The sequence below is a fragment of the Nicotiana attenuata genome, chromosome 6 (assembly GCF_001879085.1).
Source record: "Nicotiana attenuata strain UT chromosome 6, NIATTr2, whole genome shotgun sequence".
NCBI lineage: Eukaryota > Viridiplantae > Streptophyta > Magnoliopsida > Solanales > Solanaceae > Nicotiana > Nicotiana attenuata.
The window spans coordinates 69,825,856-69,841,091 of record NC_031994.1 but is presented as its reverse complement, the minus strand read 5'-3'; the positions used below and the strand labels follow the sequence as shown (position 1 = coordinate 69,841,091).

Below are 15,236 nucleotides of genomic sequence, written 5' to 3'. Positions count from 1 at the left end.
AACAAACACCACCAACAACATTTGTCCCTACTGCCAGTTATTCCTGCGAAGAGTCTAGGTTTTCTATGAATAAGTTCCTTGAATATATTATCATCAAATTGATGCTATAGCTTTAACTTCATTCCATATCAGGACCAGCTAGGAGTAGGGAAATAGAAGAGAAGAACAAAGAGAGCTAGATATTGTAATTTACAACGTGATGTCATCTTGTGACAGGACTAAATAGTAAATACATATCTTCCAGAAGCACATTGTAATGGCATAACTACACGAGGAGAAAGCTGGAAACTGTTCATAATCTACCATTCTACAGTAATAAATTATCCACAGCTATATACATGCCATGAGGACAGTAAAGTATAATGCTATGAGAATCTGAGTTATCTTCTGGATTTGCTGCAGAAGAACTCACTGAATGCATGCTTTTGAAACATTTGGGCATGATCAAGAGAGCGCGGCACCCACTCAGTGCAAAAAGCATTTCCGTCAGCAACTTCATAGCTTTACATAAACCTTTTTTGCATGAAGGAATCCAGCAACCAAGCCCCAAAACAGTATCTCAAGCATCACAAATACCAGAGTACCCCACTTCTTTGAATGAAATACTGCTTGAAGGAACCTTTCTGTGATGTCAACCTATATTCCAATTAATTTGGAACTTTAGATTTCATTAAAGAGAAGCATCATTTTGATATAGATACTATCTGTACGTCTCCAAAAGCACCTAAAGAGTATGCAGTAAACAAACTTGGAAACCTAAAGGAAGCAGCAGAGTTGCTAGAAAAGGATGCTATTTAATTTGATGCTTCTTACACAAAAGATGGATAGAATATTGTTAACAAGAAAAAATTGAACGTATAGCGACTTGAGGGGAATATACTAGTATGAAAGCTATTATGTGCATGACGCCATAAAATATCACTATGCAGCATGATGGCTGAAGAAAAGCCGTAATAGATAGAGAGAGAGAGGACAGGTGCAGAGTGCTTGAAGGGTAGTCAGCCTAGTTTAACTGGTCAAGAGGTCCCAATTTCAAATGAAACCCCCCACCCCACCCCCTTCCACCAGAGTCCAAAACCATTTTACTGAGAATCATCCAAATTCATACTACTAATTTATCCATTAGGACACAAAAACAGAAATATCTTTGGGGTGCTCTAGTTGATCATTGATCTTCCGCAAACACTGCTTGCCGAAAGAAGTTTCGTGGAACACATCAGAAATAGCTTCTCAGGAGATAAGTTTACTAGAGGAACGGACATTTGTTGGAAAGAAGATGATTACCAAGTTGTTTTCAGGTGAATACCAATAGAAACCTTGTAGGGCTGCGGGAAAGAGGTCACAAGCAGCCAAAGCATAGAGGATGAGAGCATTCATTCCCATCCACTGAAATAGTATAAATGGCTTCCTGAAACATTTGACATCAACCTGCACCATATAGAGAACGCAAATCGAATTCCATGCCCTGGATCAGCAATATTATCCTTTTCCTCTAATGATATAAAAGATTAAGGGAATACCTTTCCTATTTAGTAGTTTACAAGAAAGCATTGTAATGGAGCCAACCAACTTGCAATACAAATACTCTATGAGGAGTAGAAGGTTTCTACGTCAAAATAAAGATGTTTCTCTTCAAAACCAATAAGTCAGTGCCAGGAATGCAATCACTAGATGATTTGAAAGATACATAGAGTTATCAGGATAACAGTCTTCTGCACAATCTAAATGTCATTATTTGGTACACCGTCTTGGAATCATCCAGAAAGCCATCTAATTGAATTTGGAAGCGCAGATTGCAGATCAAGCATTGCTTTAGCGAAGATTGTAATGCATCATGACCAAATATACATTTACATTAATAATGGGGAGATGGATGAGGATGTCACACATCATATTGGAGCAAGGTGGATGAAATGGAGGCTCGCATCCGGCGTCTTGTGTGATAGGAATGTACCACTAAAACTTTGTTATTTTTAACATTATCTGTGACGACCCGGCCGGTCGTCTTAAGAATTAACGCCCCGATCCCCTATTAACTGTTTTCCCCAGGTTTATTTCTGCTATTTTGAATTGCCGGGACGTTCGGTTTTGAGTTGCGGAGAGTTTTGGGACACTTAGTTCCCAAATAAGAGCTTAAGTGTTGGAAAGTTGACCGTAGTCGAAACAGTGTGAAGACGGCCTCGGAATGGAAATCCGAGCATTTCGTTAGCTCCGTTAGGTGATTTCGGGTTTAGGGGCGTGGTCGGATTGTGTTTTGGAGGTCTGTAGCTAATTTAGGCTTGAAATGTCGAAAGGTCGAATTTTGAAGTTTCCGGTTCGATAGTTTTTTATCAGAGGGTCGGAATGGAATTCAGAGAGTTGCTGTAGTTCCGTTAAGTCATTTGGGACGTGTGTGCAAAATTTCAGGTCATTCGGACGAGGTTTGATAGACTTTTTGATCGAAAGCGCATTTTGAGAAATTTTGGAGTTCTTAGGCTTAAATCCATGGTTAATTCGAGGTTTCGATGTTGTTTTAGGTGTGTTAAGGATTGGTACAAGTTTGGGTAGTGTTTTGTGACTTGTTGGTGCCTTTGGTTGAGGTCCAGGGGGGCCTCGGGGTGAACTCGGATGGTTGACGGAGGAAAATTTGGAGTTTAAGTTGCAGCTTCAGCTGCTGGTGCTGTCATAACCGCACCTGCGGTTTGGGTTCTGCAGGTGCGGCGCCGCAGAAGCGGCTAAGTGGCCGCAGAAGCGAAATTTTGGCCATCTCTTCAGAAACCGCAGATGCGGTATATTTTCCGCAGAAGCGGGACCGCAGATGCGGAAACTGCTGGGCATTATTTTAAAAGAGGTTCCGCGATTTGGGGGTTTATTTCCACATCTCTAATCGTTTTTGGAGCTCTTTGACGGGGATAGAAGAAGGATTCGAGGAGAAACGCTTGGAGGTAAGATTCTTGGTCTTAAAACTCGTTTCTAATGTGAAATCTACCTAGTAAATCATGGAATTTAGACCAACAATTGAAGAATTAGGGTTTGGGATTTAAGAGACTTTAAATGAGAATTTGAGGGGTTAATTGAACTCCGATTTTTGTGTTCTTGTTATGCATAGACTCGTGAGAGTATGAGGATTCCGAAAATGTGAATTTCACCCGATTCCGAGACGTGGGCCTGAGGGGCGTTTTGGTCATTTTACCTAATTTCGCGTATTAGCTTAGAATTTAATTATAGAATCAGTTACTTGAAGTGTTATTTACGATATGCAATTGAATTGAATAAATTTGGGCCATTTGGAGTCGAGTACTCGTGGCAAAGACGTGGTATCGGGTTGATTTTGAGTCGGTTCGAGGTAAGTGGCTTGTCTAACCTTGTGTGGGGATCTTTTCCCCTTAGGATTGATATTGTGGTAATTGAAATGCCTCGTACGTGAGGCGACGAGCACGTACTTGTGCTAATTGTTGGAAATCCGATTTTTCATTAAAAATAGCCTTAAATTGTGTTCTTCCTTTTTCTTACTTACACTGTTTGGAAATTAAACCTGCTGTAGCCTAGAGAAGCATGTCTACTTGTCTAAATTGCTCAATTTGCCTTAACTGCCTTAATTGTATTACGTGCACCATGCTAGGCTAGGATTACCTGCTTCACTTTGATATGAAATTGATTGGATTGAATTCTTGTTGTTGCTGCATGTTTACTTTGGGACTACGGAACGGTATTCCGGGAGATCCCCTGCACTTTTACTTTGGGACTACGGAATTGCATTCCGGGAGATCCCCCTGCACATTTATGAGTTGGACTACGGGACTGCACCCGGGAGATCTACTGGATATGGTATTTATATTTGGGGACTACAGGACGGTATCCTGGGAGATCCCCGGTTGTTATCTTGGAGCTGAGCTGTATTCTCTTACTGTGTTTTACTTGCCTCTGTGATAGTCGTTGATGTCTTTATATCTTGTGTTACTTATTTACATTGTTTATTTCACACTGTTAACCCTTATATTTCGTTTAACCTCAGTAGGGCCCTGACCTTCCTCGTCACTACCCAACCGAGGTTAGGCTTGGCACTTACTGAGTACCGCTGTGGTGTACTCATGCCCCTTCTGCGCATGTTTTTCATGTGCAGCTCCAGGTACTTTCGCTCAATCTTATCATCCTTGAGGCGAGGCGCTTCTGTAGAGACTTCAAGGTATATGTGCCGCGTTCGCAGACCGAGGAGTCTCTTTATATTCTTGCTGTTTAGTACTAGCCCTTCTGTATTTTTCAGTTCTTGTTAGACATTCTGGAGTTAGAGTTGTGTAGTACTTCTTAGCTTGTGATTCATGGGTTTCCGGGTCTTGGATTTATGTGTTGGTTTTGAGCGTTAAATATGGTGTTTGCCGAGCGGCACATTTACACACTGGTTATTTCTTATTCCTGTTTTAAATTGTTTTACTTCCGCAAATTTTTGGTTTCTTTTCCGCAATTTAGGCTTACCTAGTCATAGAGACTAGGTGCCGTCACGATGGTTCACAGAGGGCGAACCGGGGTCGTGACAAGTTGGTATCAGAGCTCTAGGTTCATAGGAGTCATGGATCACAAGCCGGTTTATTAGAGTCTCGCTGATCGGTACGGAGACGTCTGTACTTATCTACGAGAGGCTATGTAACTGTTAGGAAAATTCCACTTCTTGATTTCCTCATCGTGCGACTTGATTCCTTGAGGCTTATGCCCTTGTTTCCTTCCTACTCAATCTTACGCGACGCGAACCGCTTGTTATAAATCGAGAATTGAAGAATTGTAATGTTACTACAGATGTAGTGCGGGATGTTTCTCCCGGTATAGTTGGGTGAGCTATTGTCGTCGCCTTGCGGAAGGATTTTACTATCGTTTCGGCTCGATAGTTGTGCTCCTAAGAGCTTGGAGGCTATGCACAGGTTGTTATGATGCTCGCGATTGGTTATCGCACAGTATTGACTTGATGGTAGGAGACTTGCCTACGTGTTGGGGCGGTGAATGAGTTGAAAGGAAATCTACTCAGTGCACGATTCAGAGATATGCTATTTCACTTCCGGCGAAGGAAAAACAATTGGCCTATGAATGTCCAGATTTGGGGTGATGGAGTAACGAGACTTGGTAAATTCGAGCATGGTGGAATTTTTATCTGCGATGTAGTGTCGTCGTCCTCGATTGTATGTGTTAAGTTCACCGGTGTTATGGTCTTCTGCAATTTGCCCTTGGGGTAGGATGTTGTGAAATAATATTGGAGAAAAGACCGTTGGATATCGCGGGGTGCGGTGGTTCAGGATTGAATCGGTGTTTCTAATGTCGACGGCTCGAGAAAGATGATCTCCGGAAAAGGTTTAAAGTTAGCAGCAAATTGTTGGGTTCAAGTGCTACGAAGATAGATTTCATTAAGGCAACAACTGATCAGCAAAGGATGAGGAAAGACATGTGGGGAGTGTCAAGCGGTGGTTAAAATTTCTAGAAGGCCAGGGATAAGAAGCAAAAGTCGAGTGGTCGATTAGAGGGGTAAGTTCCGCCAAAGTGGGAGAGTGGCGGATTTGCATATGGGCTTTGTACTAGGATGACTACGCACCTTAAGGAAGAGTTTGGAACGACTTGGGAATTTTAGTGATTGATGATTGGGGGCTACGCATTTAAATTGAAGTATTGGGCTATTATACGGCAGGAGATTCGATATAACGGAAAGGAGCTACTTGAAATGAAGGAGGATACAACGTAACTTTGAATTGGAAGGATTTTGCCGCACATTTAATTGATGTCCACGAGGGGTGAATGGACTTGTGCAGCTAGAGAGTGAGCTTGGATTCAGGATTTATGCCTGTATAGAGGCGGGTTTCAAGGGAAGTGATTCTGCCGGGTGCTTCGTCGAGAGGGTATTCATGTGCTAGAAAATTCATGGAGTTGATTATATTCGGGGCCAAGTCAGAGCGGGTGGCTTTCAACAACGGTCCTAGTGGATTCAAAGGGGCAAAGCGTGGTGCCTAATGATTTCGAGCCTACGGTTAAGAATCAAGCTTTGTAGCAGCTTATGAGAAGAGGCACATAATGTTCTATGATTTTTGACTCGCAGTGTAGCATTTGGGAGGTATGAAATGGTTCGTGGGACTTGAGACAGCATGGTCTCGTGATTCAAGGTCACTCGGGATGAGTGCGGATGGAGTGTGTTATGTGTTGAATGGAATTATTATTATTTCTAAGGCAATCAAGAATTAATTTGGGAGGAGATAGATTGGTTAGCCATAGTTGAATTGGCATATTGGTGGTAGTGATCTTTTCCTTTAACGTGATCAAGTTATGCAAGTGATTTGTGACGACACGTGTGAGGTTTGTCGACCGCCGTAATTGATGTTATTCAGAAGTATTCCATTGTTATGGCCTGTCATGTGTAGGCGGATCCCGGAAGGGCTATGATGGCTTAGACCACTACTTAGAGATTTGCATATTCTACGGTTATAAAAAAAAAAAATCACCTGTGTGTTGCTATGATTCTCCTGAAGTGAGTTAAGTGAAAAGTTTTATATGATGAAGTGTTAATCTATTAGTGGTTACAGAGTTATGATGAAAAATCGTGTTCTATCGTATATTGGCATGTTGGTGCAGTGTGTGGTATGGAATTTGAAGTGAGGATCAAGGTTGCAGTTCGGTGTTGACAAGGATGTCGCGAGCTCGAATGAGCAGTAAAGAAGTTTCGATGTTTAAAGTAAGTGGGTATCGTCTTCAGCGTCACCTGAGATCGGTGTTTTGTGAAAAAGGCCTTGCCTCCTGGTTATGGATTCTTGAACGCTTTCTCAGTGTTAGTGCGGCTGGTGGTATGGATACGCATATTTGTTGTCTGTTATGGAAGGTCGTGGGAGCGTGCCCCACAGGAAGATTGTATAAGTGTGGCATGTAGTCACTTGATTGATTGAAGATTTAAACCAAGTATGAAGACGGTGGTGATATCATTCATTTGAGAATTTATGCTTGGAGGGCACTCGGCTTGTGGACCGTGGAGGATTGCCCCGGTTATGATGATAGTTCTCGTGTGTTATGAGAAAAAGGGGGTTATTATGGACCTTCGAAAAGTTATTAGCCTAGTTCAGTGTGATCAGAATCAGCTTGAGGTCCGTGGATGGATCTAAATGTGAATATGGGCTCTATATCAGGCCAGATGTGTTTATTTCAGCAATGCGCTCCTTTGGACAAGTAGTCGGGGTACTATTTCGTCGTCAGCTATTTCATGAAATGATATATTGCGCCGTATGAGTTGTGAGACGGCTTGATGAATTTCGTATGTGTTGAGGTTCCGCTTAGAGATGATGTTATATGAGCAGGATGGCTCTCGAGATTCAGATCGTATATCGCACCTCAGTTGTGTTTGAGTTTTGTAGCCTATGGCACTATATGTCTCCCCAGGGATGGTATTATGCACTTAGCGTGCTTGTGACCGATATTCGGAATTTTGTTATAATGAGCAGTTTAGCTCGATGTATATCTCCTTATGTGAATTCTATATGTGGATCGGGTGGCACGCCGCCATGGGTATGTTATTTGGATCGGGTTGCACGCCGCAACAGTGTGATATTGAGTACAGTTTTCTATATGCTATTTCTTTTGTAAGCCTTACTTCCTATTCTCTAACGAAAGTTCATATTAGTGCGTGAGTTGAGTAGTTCCTTCTAGAGTTCGTTTTCCATTTGTCACGTTCGAGTTCATAGCCTATTGGCACATTGTGGCATCATATGAGACTTTTGATCATGTCCGGGGTGGCTTATTGCTTGAGCGGTTCGTACTGGGTGAGACGAGATCATTGGATTTAGGATCAGTGCAATCTGATTATGAGAAGTATATTAAGGAGCTAAGACCATTATTTGGTTCAGAATGAGGTGATGGTTCTTATCAGGAGTATAGATCCAATGATTTGTTGATTCGGCAGTTGGGTATGAATTTCTACACACCTCTTCCGTCTTGGCGGTATGGTAAGAGTTAGAGCAAGACCTATGTAGGTCATGAGGTGCAATGGGAGCATCAGATTCGTGGGATTTCGACTAATTTGATCAGAGAATGTTATTGTGGTCCTGTGAGTAAAGTGGTGCAAGGTGTGAATTCAGCTAAGGTATGCAGTCATGTTTTGGCGCTGCGGATAGTTATTGATACGGTGAGCGTATGTTGGGACAGGCCTGGCAGAGAATTCTGGATGTAGGAATTGGGCTCTAAGGCTTATTTGCTTAAGTGGAAAAGGATATCTTCAGATTGATCGAGCTAGGGTACCCAGCTGAGTTGTGGTAGCACGGGTAGGTGCGCGAGGTGTTAAACAGTGATTTCGGACAACTCCAACACAGTTCTTAGCACGTTCGAGGACGAACCTATGTTTAAGTGGGAGAGAATGTAACGACCCAACCGGTCGTTTTGAACTCTAGCGCGTCGCTCAGCAGTTTGCGCCATGAGCAGCTTCACTTCAGGTATGTCTCTATGCTCGTTCGAGGACGAACGAATGTTTAAGTGTAGGAGGATGTGACGACCCGGCCGATCGTCTTAAGAATTAACGCCCCGATCCCCTATTAACTGTTTTCCNTCCTTCTTCCTCTCTCTGTACAGTTCCACCTAACAAGGTGTATAGCTTCTGTAGTAGAACGACCCGGCATGAACCCGAACTGGTTGTGGGATACAGACACTGTCATCCACACGCTCCTTCAACCACCCTCTCCCACACTTTCATGGTATGACTCGGTAATTTGATACCCCTATAATTGTTACAACTCTGGATATCACCTTTGTTCTTATACAATGGAACCACCGTACTCCACCTCCACTCATCCGACATCCTCTTCGCCTTAAAAATAACATTAAACAATCCAGTCAACCACTCCAAACCTGCTCTCCTCACACACTTCCAAAATTCCACCGGAAAATCCCATAAACTATAGCTCTTTTTTATCATAACACAGGTAAATTCCCACGATAGAATTCTGTAAGATCTCATAAAAATGTTTGTTGCGAAAATGGTCAAACGGAAAAAGTTATTTCTTCAAGCTTTTCCAACTGAAAAGTAACGGAAAATAGAAGGAAAATGTGAATTATTTTCCTCTCTTCACACCAAACGACATGAAGGGAAGGACAATACTTTCAAACAAGTTGAATCTTAGAAAGTGACAAACTAAGCACCGAGGCACTAGAGGATGAGTTGAAAACTATGGTATGGGTAAACTGAGGCTCAAGCGAATAAGTGTGTTTAAGCTTTAAAGCTAGATGTAGCGAGATCTGAGTGCTCTGGCTCGAGTCACTTGGGCAGCACTTCAACCCTTTGGGTGCAGGTTCAATAATAAGCCTATCTTATGGCTTTTAGATTTTATAATGATTAAATGTTGTCAATGCGGTAATGCCAAAATAATATAAGTAAACAGAATGCAACATCCGTAGGAAAAAAACAGATATAACAGGATAAGCACAAGATGACAACTAGTGAAGGTAAAACTACATTTGACTTATACCATTAAGATTCAAAAACATGGATGCATAATTATATTGCCTGCTCTCGGTATACCATCAGAAATAAATGAAAAACAAAAAGAGCAACAAAAGGAAAATGAGAAAAGCAATGCAAGATACCTATTTCATAGAAAATATCATTGACATTCACAGCAGTTTTGGCAGAGGTCTCCATGAAAAAGAGGCCATTTTCATCTGCATACAAGCCTGACTCCTGTAAAGTCACAACACTATATTAGAACATCTATATCCCAAAACCATGCTAGGCTAGGATTACCTGCTTCACTTTGATATGAAATTGATTGGATTGAATTCTTGTTGTTGCTGCATGTTTACTTTGGGACTACGGAACGGTATTCTGGGAGATCCCCCTGCACTTTTACTTTGGGACTACGGGACAGTATCGCGGGAGCTCCCCTCTATGTTTACTTTGGGACTACGGGACGGTATCCCGAGAGCTCCCCTGTATGTTTACTTTGGGACTACGGAATTGCATTCCAGGAGATTCCCCTGCACATTTATGAGTTGGACTACGGGACTGCACTCAGGAGATCCACTGGATATGGTATTATATTTGGGGAATACAGGACGGTATCCTGGGAGATCCCCGATTGTTATCTTGGAGCTGAGCTGTATTCTCTTACTGTGTTTTACTTGCCTCTGTGATAGTCGTTGCTGTCCTTTATATCTTGTGTTACTTATTTACACTGTTTATTTCACACTATTAACCCTTATATTTCGTTTAACCTCAGTAGGGCCCTGACCTTCCTCGTCACTACCCAACCGAAGTTAGGCTTGGCACTTACTGAGTACCGCTGTGGTGTACTCATGCCCATTCTGCGCATGTTTTTCATGTGCAGCTCCAGGTACTTTCGCTCAGTCTTATCATCCTTGAGGCGAGGCGCTTCTGTAGAGACTTCAAGGTATATCTGCCGCGTCCGCAGACCGAGTAGTCTCTTTCTATTCTTGCTGTTTAGTACTAGCCCTTTTGTATTTTTCAGTTCTTGTTAGACATTCTGGAGTTAGAGCTGTGTAGTACTTCTTAGCTTGTGATTCATGGGTTTCCTGGTCTTGGATTTATGTGTTGGTTTTGAGCGTTAAATATGGTGTTTGCCGAGCGGCACATTTACACACTGGTTATTTCTTATTCCTGTTTTAAATTGTTTTACTTCCGCAAATTTTTGGTTTCTTTTCCGCAATTTAGGCTTACCTAGTCGTAGAGACTAGGTGCCGTCACGATGGTTCACGGACGGCGAACCGGGGTCGTGACATTATCAAAAAAGAATGTACCACTAAAACTTAAAGGTAAGTTCTATAAAATGGTGGTTATACCGACTATGTTGTATGGGGCAAAGTGTTGGCCAGTCAAGAACTCTCATGTCCAGAAGATTAAAGTAGCTGAGATGAAGATGTTGAGATGGATGTGCGGGCATACCAGGTTAGATAAGATTAGGAATGAAGTTAATCAGGAAAAGGGAAAAGGTGGGAGTGGACCCCGTGGAGGATAACATGCAGGAGGCGAGGCTGAGATCGTTCGGGCATGTGACGAGGAGAAGCGTAGATGCCTCAGTTAGGAGATGTGAAAGGTTGACCTTGGGGGGGGGGGGGGAGTATAAGGAGAGCAAGAGGTAGGCCAATGAAGTACTGGGAGAGGTGATTAGGCAGGAAATAACGCATCTTAAGCTTATCGAGGACATGACCCTTGATAGGAGGATGTGGAGGTCGAGAATCAGGGTAGAAGGTTAGTAGGTAATCGAGCGTTTTCCATTTTCTTTCCCATACCGGTAGTATTAGTGTTAGTATGGTTTCTTTTTATTCTTATATTGCTATTACTACCTACTGTTCGATTGCAATCTCTCGCTTCGTTTTCTTAATATCTTGTTGTTGTTACTGCTTGTTTCCACGGCTTCTTTTTCATCTTTTCTTTAGCCGAGGGTCTATTCAGAAACAACCTCTCTGCCCTCCGAGGGTAAGGGTACGGTCCGTGTACACTCTACCCTCCCTAGACTCCACTTGTGAGTTGTGGGAATTCACCGGGTTTATTGTTGTTGTATTAATAAAGGTACTCTCATGTTGTGAACTTCAATTTAATTCCATTTATTAACCTACCAGGCGCTTTTTCATTAAGTAGAGCATCTGAAACAGTATGTTAATATCATCAAACTCTTTTTTTTTTAAAAGGTAAAGATTTTATTAAATAAAGTATCAAGCTGGTACTTTCTTTAATCAATATCACAATGCAAGAGAATTTCTCACTTTTGGTACATATCATTTTTCGGAAAATTAATATCACAAAAGGATTAATTTCATAAATAGAGAAGATAACCGGAAAATCTAGTCAGACTCACAAGGTAATAAAGAACTACTAAGAGCAAACCGGATACTCCAGCCGTGATGAACATATAGCTCAATGTGTAAAGAGGTTTAGAAAGAGGAACACCTGGAACATAAAAAATGTGCTGTAAGCATCAGCTATAAAGCAAACATGTCTTGAAAATAAAATTCAACCCACCATCACCCATTAAACAGCATACCTGCAAGCTCCAACACATATCCTACAATTGTTAGAAAGACAGAAAATACGGACCAAAAGATTACCCTCTGCATGTGACCCTACAGCAAAGATGTATTTATATGAGAGAGAGGATGCAACAAAATACAACAAGCAATTCTATAGTTAGCAAATGTTTCAAAAGAGTATCATCTCTTTCTTACTTTAACATGCACAAGAATGTGGCCGAAATGCAAGCCCACAAGGCATGTAATGGCGGCCATCAAAGAACTGAATAGTTTCAATAAGAAAAGAAAAGGACATGAGCTGGAAGCAATTAAAGTAAAGCAAAGGAACAGAATGTGCTAGCTGACAATGTGGCTCATATTTAATTTGATTTACATGAAAAAGAAAAAGGAGCCTCCAAACATACGTAAAACAAATGGTACAGCAAAAGAATATGCTACTTTACACATCTAACAAGTGCAGAGATTTATCAATCGGCCTTTATGAATTAATATCTCAAAAAAGCAAATCGCGTCAAAAAAAAGCTGTTTCGATTGTGTACCTAGGCTCTAGCTAACAAAATTAAGCTGGACGCAATCTGCTGGAGAAGTGTGCACAGGGAAAAGAGCATATTTACCTTAACATTCCTTCAGGGTCAAATGGAGCAAGGCACCATCCAGGTGCATTTGATGGTAGAGGTCCATAATCAGGAGAGTTGACGCTGCATTCCTGCCGACAGAAAATTATCAGCACGAGCCAGATGATGAGAACAGAAATGTAAAGTTCAAATCCACCAAATCAGAGTTTGCAGACAATTAAGGTCATAAAGAACCTTGGTTCTTCTGTAGACAGGACGTTGATAAAGGTGTTTTTCACCAAGAAGAAGCCTATCAATCAGACCAACCACATTGCAAGGAGGATCAAGACTGCCCCTCACTCCACAGTTAACCTGTTAAACATAGATATCAGGACCTAAAGTAAGAACAAGAGTCTCTCTCTCTCTCTCTCTCTCTCTCTCTCTCTCTCTCTCTCTCTCTCTCTCTCTCTCTCTCTCTCAAACCAAGGGCACAGACCTCCCAAAATAAGCCAATTAATAACTAAGTGAAGACTCAGATTTCTAGGAAACTTAACATAAGGCATGTAGAGTGACAAAACTTAACAGATGTCTGGTGCACAAAAAGAATGGTGTTTAATAGCCACCAGAAGATTATACCAGAGAACAGTAAAATCTTGGAGCAGTTCAGAAAGATTCTTACAGTTTGAGTACTCAATTCATATCCTGAAACTGGTGATTCCATGTTAAGACTTGATATTTCAAAGAACCAATCTGGAACATAGAGGCCATACAGCAAAATAAGGTAAGATAAACCAATTAAGGTTCCAGCCACCCTGCATATTGAGAAGTATATTAGCAGAAAAAGAAGGAAAAGCTTCTCAAAATAAGTGGCATTATCATGTACAGAAAACTTTGTGGCTAGTTTAATCTTCTTCATAAATTTACAATTTTTTAATTGGCATAAAGGTGTAATTAATCAGATTTGGGATCTCATTATTCCTTATAGCTACTATGAAAAATTTTACTATTGCGTGGACCCATATATCTGGACAAGCAAAAAGCTAAAGGTCATCATGTACTGGACCATGTATGTCTCAGGAAAAAATATCCACTGAAAAGCTAAACAGGCAAAACTAAAGAAAGGAGATTTTGATTTGACTGATCTGGTCAAAGGATTGCTATATAAGAACTAAAAAGTAAAATGAACATAGGAAGATAACAAATGCCAACCAGCAGTATTTCCCTATAACTGATGGATAGCCATTTGAATCACTATAGTGTTGTTGTGCACTTCATGAAGTCCTTGGAGTATCATAGATCTTTTCCCGCAAGAACAAGTGATATCATTTACAGATTCTCAAGAGTACTAGTTCATCCACAAACGTATGGATAAATATTCTGCTGCAACTACAAAATTTTGAGCACTACAAAAATCTTGAACAGACACGTGTGATATTCTCGACCAAGGAAGACACTGATTAAGAAAAACAAACAATTCAACCATGTGCATCACCAACAAAAAATATTAAAATAAACCATGAACGAACCAAGCAGCACATGATCCATAATCTCAAGAGGTATACTTACGCTTGAAAGAAGTATCTCCTGACGAATGCCTTTGCTGAATCAACAGGATAATCATTGGCAAGCCAAATTTCCAGAATTGAAGCAAATAGATAACCAATAGAAATTCTCTACAGCAGAAAAGCACATAGAGTAATGCTCGGATATAAAGGAACTTGAAATACAGATAACAATAAAGGTTTTAATCTACCTAAGGGCGTAGAAGACAGCCTGGGATTATACGAGTAAAGAAAAAAATCAATTAAGGAACACAAGCCATTGTCAGATANGGAACCACGCGAATGCGAAGAACAAAACCTCTGTGCACCTGAGACAGCAAAACCTGCAACTTTTCTAAGTTTAAAAACATCCCAAAACCCATCCTAAACTAACCTGAGCCCTCGGGGCTCCAAACCGAACATGCATACTAACCCAAAGACATCATATGGACTTATTTGTGCTATCAAATCGCCAAATTAACACCTTTAACAACGAATTTAGCATCAAAATCAAAGAAAAACCAATTTGGTTGAATTAACAAAAAATAGGGATTTAATGGACCTTGCTATGTTATTAAACGATGGGGACACAATAGACATTTTTGTCTCTTCTGACTCACAATTTGAGGAGGTGAATGCTATAGAGGGTAGCCAAATAAGCCACGTGGGTGAGCCTTTTAATGCATCTTCTAGCACACAACAAGACAATAGGGAATCTTTTGTTCCATGTGGTCCTCCTTTAAATACTACTGCTGCAAATCCAAATCTAGGGTTACCTACTCCTTTGAATACCACTCAAGAAGAGGGTTCACCCATAGATTGGACTTCCTCTTCAGAGGAAGAAGAATCTGCTGTTGCTGATGATGTAGAGGACATTGCTGTTGATCCTCAACAGGTAGGACCTACTGGAGAAGAAGAAGAAATGGCATCTGGTGATGAATCTGAGAGATCATTTGATTACGGAAGTGATGTCCATGAAGAGTTGAGGGTTGTTAAAGAAGATCTGAAGAAATATAGACAAAAGAATAGGAGAAAACTTAGGAAGGAAAAACCTGATGGATTTTTAGGTGAAGTTGGAGTTGATGAAGGTTATGAGAACATAGATCAACCCAAAAAAATATGAGAGACAAATTAGGAGGTGATGTGGAGCCTTACTATGATAGTTCAGATC

The 15,236-nt window shown here is 41.1% G+C and overlaps 1 protein-coding gene across 1 annotated transcript; it reads right to left on the bottom strand.

Moving 5' to 3' along the window:
* On the bottom strand, positions 154 to 14,492 carry LOC109227954 (heparan-alpha-glucosaminide N-acetyltransferase-like). Its single transcript, XM_019393143.1, has 11 exons — positions 14,460 to 14,492; positions 14,338 to 14,394; positions 14,091 to 14,197; positions 13,204 to 13,336; positions 12,780 to 12,896; positions 12,585 to 12,676; positions 12,166 to 12,232; positions 11,985 to 12,063; positions 11,799 to 11,890; positions 1,285 to 1,428; positions 154 to 636 (listed from the first exon to the last, which is right to left on the bottom strand). The coding sequence occupies exons 1-11, from the start codon at positions 14,490 to 14,492 to the stop codon at positions 496 to 498; spliced, it is 1,062 nt and encodes a 353-aa protein (XP_019248688.1). The 3' UTR covers positions 154 to 495.